This window comes from Citrus clementina, unplaced genomic scaffold (genome assembly GCF_000493195.1).
Source record: "Citrus clementina cultivar Clemenules unplaced genomic scaffold, Citrus_clementina_v1.0 scaffold_1, whole genome shotgun sequence".
Lineage (NCBI taxonomy): Eukaryota > Viridiplantae > Streptophyta > Magnoliopsida > Sapindales > Rutaceae > Citrus > Citrus x clementina.
The window spans coordinates 26,930,943-26,938,914 of record NW_006263303.1 but is presented as its reverse complement, the minus strand read 5'-3'; the positions used below and the strand labels follow the sequence as shown (position 1 = coordinate 26,938,914).

The window sequence follows — 7,972 nt, the reverse complement described above, 5'->3', positions numbered from 1 at the left end:
ACTACATTGAGAGCATTACCTAGCTGCAACATTAACATATTTTTGCTTGTCTTGTTACCTAAGGTTCATTAAATTTTTCAAAAGCACAAAAGTGCAGCAGTTCTAAGTAACTGATGCTAATGCTGTCAAACGGAAAAAGCACAAGACTTGAAGTGAACCTGCTCTTGTGCCTGCATAGCTGCTGCTTGATTATCTCCAGTAAGCATAGCAGTTCTGATGCCTAGTGACTTCAGCTGATTGACTGCCTCTGCAGCCCCAGTTCGACAGGCATCAGAAAGACAGAAAATTCCAACAGGGGATGCTCCTAAGAATATGTATCCAATGGTGTTTCCTTTCATTTTAGGTCCATCTACAGATGGAACTACATGCCAAAAGAACAATATACGGTCAAGAGCAATAAAGCATAATGAATGCATAGCTAATAAAAGGAATTACATAGAATGAGAACAATGGATTTGGAAATTAGTTGAATGAGAACAATGGATTTGGAAATTAGAGGCTTCTTATTCAACAAGAAAGGTTAGGAAAGCGAAGGCTAAAACCTGTGCCACAGCCAGCTCTCTGTGCAATTTTTCTGTTTCCAATGTAAATTTCTTCCCCACCAATTTTCCCATATATTCCTTCTCCAGGAAAATTTTGATAATCTTCTACATCTTCGGGCTTCGGCTCAATGGAAAGCGACCTCCCGTACTCAACAAGTGCAGCTGACATCGGATGGCTTGACTTACTCTCAATGCTCGAAACCCTTCAAAAACTTTCAGTAATTAGTATAACTTTATTGCAAAACTTTCGTCCCTAATAATTGAAAATATGAAAACCTGTGACGGTTCTTACCAGTAAAGCAAAGTGTTTAAGTTTATATCTTCAGATAGTGGTTGAAACTCGGACATAACAAATTCACCCCTTGTGATTGTTCCGGTCTTGTCAAAAGCCATGAACCTGACTTTTGCAAGAGTTTGAAGATAGTCTCCTCCTTTGATTAGAAGACCAGAAGTTGCAGCCTTTGTAAGGGCACAGTAAGTAACAACAGGTGTGGAGAGGATTAGTGCACAAGGACATGCACTTACTAACACAACCAATGCTAAATGAAACCACTGCTTGTGATTTGAAACTCCCAGAGCGATTGGAATAACGGCCACACAGGCTGATATAAATATAACAGCTGTAAAATACAGTAACCAAAAGAGCTAAATTGTAAGTTTCTGTACACTTCGCCATTCTCCTGTGAAAATGAATTTGATGAAAAATTGACTAACCTGGAGTGTAATACTGAGAAAATTTATCTACGAATCTTTGTATTCTAGATTTGCTGTTTTGTGCTTCTTCCACTAGCTTTGCCATTTTAGCCACGACACAATCTTCGGCTACAGCAGTAGTTTCTACACTAATATAACCTGTAAGTTAAGAAACCCAAACACTTTAGTATAACAACTTCAACATCTTGGATTTATAGATAAGCATTAACAGAGAAATCAAATAAATGGAACCATTTAGATTAATTGTGCCAGCCCAAACAGTGGAACCCTTTTGCTTTGAAACAGGATATGACTCCCCGGTTAAAGTTTTCTCATCCACTTCACATTTCCCATCCACAACGATTCCATCAATCGGTATAACTTCACCAGCCTTAACCGCAAGAACAGTGTTCAATTTCACCTCGCCGGCATCAACTTCTTCTCCGGTTCCAGCTATTATTGCTTTTTGAGGAGCAATGCTCATCAGTGATGACATTACAGCAGTAGCCTGAGAATTAATTGGATATTGATGATTATTGTTCGAGTGATGAAATGTCCTTACAGCTCACGTTAAATTAATTCATTTTATAATTTTGTGAGCGAGAAAAAATATTGAATGAGGAAGGCAGTCTGATAGCAAACCTTATGGCTTGCCCTGGACTCAAGCCATTCGGCAATTGTGAAGAGGAAGACAATGATGCCAGCTTCAATATAATCGTTCATGGCAATTGTACCTATCACTGTTGCAAGGATATACTTTGCGTGTAAGAGAACCCATAAAAAATTAATCTAATTCGTTGTCTTATATATTCTGAATTCAGGCCAGTGCAAGTTATTTGAGTTGAGCATCTTCATCATATTTCATCGTTGAGAGAAATTTATGAAATTTATATGTATTATTAAAATAATTCTCCAGTGAGGATGTTCGGACATATAAAGTTCAGATTTGATATTATATAGTAATGTATACATATAGCTACTAAATAACATTGCATAACATCAGTTCAAATTTTACAACATGCAAATATCTGCACTTAAAATTTTTTTTACCAATAATAATTCTTAAATTTTAATGTTTGTCTATCCTAAAATATGAACGTCCACGCCTAATAAAAAGTATAAATGAGCATATATGATTTTGTTTGTTTTTGGTTGGATTTACTTTAGCTAGATTACAAAGCAAGGCAACAAAATGCATGACTAGTGCATGGTCAAAAGACACTACCAAATGAAATTTAAAAGAGAAGAAAAGGATAGGAGAACGGGCGAGAAAAGGATGTAGCTTTTCCAACCTTTTGAATTTTGAGTTGTAAAGTGAATGAACACGTAGCCCACTCGAACAAGTCACAACGTTTCTCGCGTTTGATATTTTGTCTTTTGTGTCAATGCAAAAAAAAATTTTAAAAGAAAAAAGAGATTGGAAACTCAGTTGATTTATTTGTTATTCATGGAATGGAAAGAATTGATTGGGTTTATGTGGCTTTCGAATGTATTAATTGGGTCTATGTTTACCACTTTTACAATCTATTTTTGTAAATAATTATTAATGGAGACTTGGTTCTGGCTTTAAAATAATGATACTACCGTTCATCTGTCAAATTTGTGTTAGTAAAGATAAATAGCAAGGATTTATTTGATATATGTCATAAAACTACAGACGTAAATAAAGTTATTGTGAAATACAGTGACTAATCTGCTAATAACTTATTTTAATTGCGGCTGGTAATATTTCCACCCACAATTTTTGTAAACCCGCCCGACTCTCAAGAAATAATTACAATAAGTCTAAATTATTTTTAAAAATATAAATAAAGAAAAAATTTAGAGATTTAATCAAATAAAATTAAATCCCTAAAGTATTAGATAAAAAGCTCATAATTTTTGGGGTAATTTGGTCATTTTATATTAGTAGGGTAAAATAATTAAATAAAACTTATCTTAAAGTAACCACTAACCATAATTGTCAAATATATCTTAAAATAAATTACAAGAACTAAAAAGGATTTAATTGATCAGTTGTCAAGATTATTTGTATAAATTCGATTTATATATAGTATTTATTACTATTCTGACTAAGTATGTATGTCGAAATTATCCTTCTAATAGAATAGGAAAAATAATTAAGTAGAAAATCACACCATATCATCAAGCTAACCTGATGGGGTTGTTCAACAAAAATTTGAAGAGAGAGAATTTTTTTAATTATTTCAAATTCAATTAGAAATTTTATCTTCTTTCCTTACGAGAGAGTTTGGTTGAATGGTCTCATTATGTTAAAGATAACGGCTAATAATAAATTAAAAAACACTTTGTTATTTGATCTTTTACCAAAGAAATTTTGATAAATTTTGAAAATAACCAATAACTTTTCAACTTTTTAAAATAGTCAAGAATCCCCGAAGTTGGGAATTTTTGACAAATTGAAGGGAATCTTGGCTATTTTATAAACTTAAGGGAAATGTTTTTGACAATGGACCAAACGAATGTTAAATTAGATTCCATGTTCTTGATATATAATATTCCCAAACGAAAAGAAAAGAGGAGAAAAAAAGAATCTGACTTACCTGCTATAAGCACAAGAATGTTGATATCAAGCTTAAAATTTCTTATTGCGGCAAGTCCTTTTAAGATAATTGGAAAGATGCCAATGGCAACAGCTCCAAGGGCAAACCAACGTAATGGATGATACACATATTTCAATATTGATATTGCAAGCAACACCCCACATGCCATTGCATATGGACTTGGCCATTTTTTCTGGTAACTTGTTCCTCCATATGCTCTCACATTTGCCTCGAATCTTGCTTGATTTAGAGCCTTGACTGTCATTAAGGGGAAAAATAAAAACCGTAACCATAGTAAGAACAATTAACCTTTCATGATTATCGATCGATACAAAAAATAATGAGTGCTAATTAATTTAATTGGCAAGACCTCATAGATTTGTCAAAGAGATTAATTGGTTATTCAATTAATTCTGCTCAATTACACTGGCTAATGAAGGGGTAATAATTAACAAAAATGATAATTTTAAAAATTGAAAAAAATTTTTAATCGAAAAATATAAGGGGGATGGGTATTGTGGACAAGAGCATTATTAGTAAAGTTGGTGGTCCTACAGTTCATCATGGGTCGGCACTCGATCTTTAAACGAATTTATTAATAAAATGTTCAGGTACTTAATCATGATTAGGTGTGTGAATTCTGAAAAAGCATGCATCAAAATGCTCAAAATCCTCGCCCGAATCAAGAATAAGCAAAATAGATAAATAAACCTCAACGACGAAATGTACGAATCATGTGACAAAAATCTTGAAATAAATAAATAAATGAATAATAGTGAATAAAATAAAATAATTCAGTTGGGACGTTTCATAGTTTTGCAAGGAATTCAGTTACAATATATCGAATCCATACGAAATAAAATAAAATTACAAGGGAGTCTGGATTCTGGAACAAAATCTCCCTAATCAAACTTTGTAGATTTTAATTATGAACCACGACATTTATCTGTCAATTCGTTAATCACCCCACCAAAAAGGCAACAAATTATAGAGCTCCCAAGTCCCACCTAATGACCACAGCGACACATCAGCTTGCACGAACTTGTTCCACATATGGAAACTTTAAAAAAAGGATTTTTTTTGGGGGGGGAAGGCAGTCTGGCAAAAGCATTAATATCATGACACCATGCCATTACAATTTTGTTCCTTTTAAAACAAGTAAAGTTTGTTAATGGAAAACAGAATAACAAAAAAAGAGGGTGAGGGGTAATTAATTTTTCTTACCAATTTGATGCTGAGAAATGAGGAGAGCATCATGAAGAACAATGACTGTTCTTGACGGAACAATCACTGAAACTTCTTTAACTCCTTCAAGAGATTTGAGGATATTTTCTATCAAAGGAACCTCTGAAGAGCAGCAGATTCCTAAGACATCAAAGTAGCTTTTCTGATATTTTCTTTCTTGAGCATCAGCCATTAATATTGTAAGTTAAGAAAAGCAAATTAAATGTTGTTGAATCTGGAAGGAGAAGAGTGGTACGATTAAGAAGAAAGAAATAATAAAGAAACTGATCAACTTGTTTGCATATGGGGGAGGAAAAAGCTTTAGCTTTGAGCCTATTGAAGGTCTTGGCATGGGGGATGTGATGAGAAGAGCTAGGCAAGCTAACAAGGTTTAAGTAGGCAAGAACCGATGGAAGAGTTTAATAAATAAGCAGAGGAGGATTCTGTTACTGTGTGAGTGAAAAGACAATTACAGAAAGCATTACGAATATTTAAAAAAACAAAAAAGAAATTCCACCCAAGCAAAAGATAGCGATAAAAAGGGAGAGATAGTGAGATGATTTTATGTGACTTGTGACTTATGACTACCCTGGGAGCCATTTGCCCTAAATCTCAGTATTTTTTGCGGAAACACGTTGGCTCCGAAAAATAATTCCTTGAAATCACCAACCTGTCCATACGCGGCTGACGGCCTGAGCCTAGCCTGGTTGAAATGAAATTACTAATAATCGTTATATATATACAGTGCTGATATTCAGCCGGAACATCGATAGATATAAGGTGGCTAGCTATATTGAGGTGCCATTTTGATGTTCATGTTCAACTTTTTGATTTTTTTTTGTGTATTAAACTATCTGGTATCCGAAGATCACATTGGATCACTAGGATGGCGAAGCTCTCCCAACAAGTATTTAACGCATATGCATTTTCAAGCCTCGAAACGAAGACCTTGGTTAAGTTAGAACAACCTCATGCCAGTTGATCTACGCGCTTGTTGGTCAATTTTTTGGTTTTTGCTGTCCCTCAATCAACATTTGGACTGAATATTATTATTTAGAAGTATATATTTGTCCCATCTACCTGTACGTGTAGAAAAACCTGGGATAAAATATTGTTAGGATACATGTAAATAGCTAATACAAATTTGTAAAGACCTTGTCACAGCATTTTATCCTTGTAAACATAAAATTCAAGAGCATCACGGACCGTGGATTGTACGCAACTTTTACTGCTTTATTTGTTGAAAATTGGCTAACTATTGATCCTCTTAATGGAATTTACTGTATATTATTTTCGAAGGGAGTACATAATAATAATAATAATAATAATAATAATAATAATAATAATAATAATAATAATAATATTATTATTATTATTATTATTATTATTATTATTATTATTATTATTATTATTATCATTCGTGGGAATGATGGCTTTCTCTTAGGGGTGGGCAAAAAAACCGTAGTCTTAAAAAAACCGAACCGAACCGATGGTTTTTTCTAATTCGGTACGGTTTTTTTTTTAAAAAAAAAACCGAACGGTACAATTTATAAAAAAACCGAAATGTCGGTTCGGTATTCGGTTCATTTAACTGAACCGAAAAATCGAATTATTTTTAAATTTTATTAAATTAAATATGTGTTAATTTTTAACTGATTGTGTAAGATAGCTAACATAAACTTGCATACACACAATCAGAGTATATATATATGTTAGTGTTACAATTTCGTAAATTTTTATTTCCCAAAATAAACCCTAAAATCAAATATAAAACAATTTCGTAAATTTCAATTTCTTGAAGAATTTTTGAGGCCAATGCAATCTCAAGAACAACAGCAAGTAGCTGAGGAGTAAATGATAATTGATTGATGTTGCTTATTAGTAAGTTTTCTTTATTTTTTTTAAACTAGCATCTTATTATATAGATTGTTTATTTAATTATTTATTAATAGTTAGTAAGATATTATTGATAAAATGTGTTTTGAATACTTTGTATTTATTATTAATATTTGTAATGAAATTAGGATGAATTTGTTGAAAAAAATTATTACATTTATGAAGCCCAATGGGCTAAAAATTTGAAAATTCAAAATAGGCCCAATAAGCCCAGAACCAAAAAAACCGAACCGAACCGAATCGAACCGAAAAGAACCGTTTGAGTTCGGTTCTTTTTGAGTTCGGTTCTTATTCGGTTCTTTTTATAAAATAACCAATTTAAATCGGTTCTACTTAATTTCGAACCGAACCGAACCAAACCGAACCGTGCCCACCCCTACTTTCTCTTCTTTGCTCTCGTGGGATGGGACAAAAAGTGTGGAGTATTAACTGAAGAACAAATTAAAATTGGAATCCACACGTGAATGCACACGAATGCTTAGATGCCAGCCATATGTGCTCAAATTGATAAAGATTTCTAAATTTTTTTGATTTGACATTTATCCTAATTTAATGATCCAATTAATTAATCTTCAAACACTCCAATCACTTTCTTTAAGCAGCCAATTTCTATCTTTAATCTTTTTCATCATTTTTTTTTGTTTTAAAAAAAATATATATTTTAAGTAATAACTCATAATTTTATTTTTTGTGTAACTCATAATTTTATTTTTTGTGGCTTTCCATATAAATACATAATCACATGAAATGGCATACGAATTGTCCTCTTCACGTTGAGTCATTTCAGCAAATTCCATTCTTCTCTTCACTTTCCTAGTGCCCAACAAAATTTACAGAATTTCTGCCTTATCACCAACAAAATTTTCTGGATATTGAAGTGACTGAGAAACAAGTGCCTGACTTGATCCGAATATTCATAAATAATGGGAACCTATGCTTATTGCAGACGCAAGTAGACAACAACGGATCAATTTCATCATTTGGTTCTGAGTTTTCATGTTTTATTATAAAAATATATATTTATTTGGGGAGGGGGGGGGGGGGGTTTTTATC

The 7,972-nt window shown here is 32.8% G+C and overlaps 1 protein-coding gene across 1 annotated transcript in view; it reads right to left on the bottom strand.

Moving 5' to 3' along the window:
* Positions 1-5,551, bottom strand: part of LOC18056041 (putative inactive cadmium/zinc-transporting ATPase HMA3) — a 7,046-nt gene extending 1,495 nt beyond the window's left edge. The window contains 9 exon segments of the mRNA XM_006453227.2: positions 2-23; positions 159-361; positions 543-745; positions 835-1,162; positions 1,257-1,394; positions 1,488-1,743; positions 1,878-1,975; positions 3,800-4,057; positions 5,024-5,551. Of these exon segments, the coding sequence (XP_006453290.2) occupies positions 2-23; positions 159-361; positions 543-745; positions 835-1,162; positions 1,257-1,394; positions 1,488-1,743; positions 1,878-1,975; positions 3,800-4,057; positions 5,024-5,216 (1,699 nt within the window). The 5' untranslated portion in view covers positions 5,217-5,551.
* Between the last annotated feature and the right edge of the window lie 2,421 nt (positions 5,552-7,972).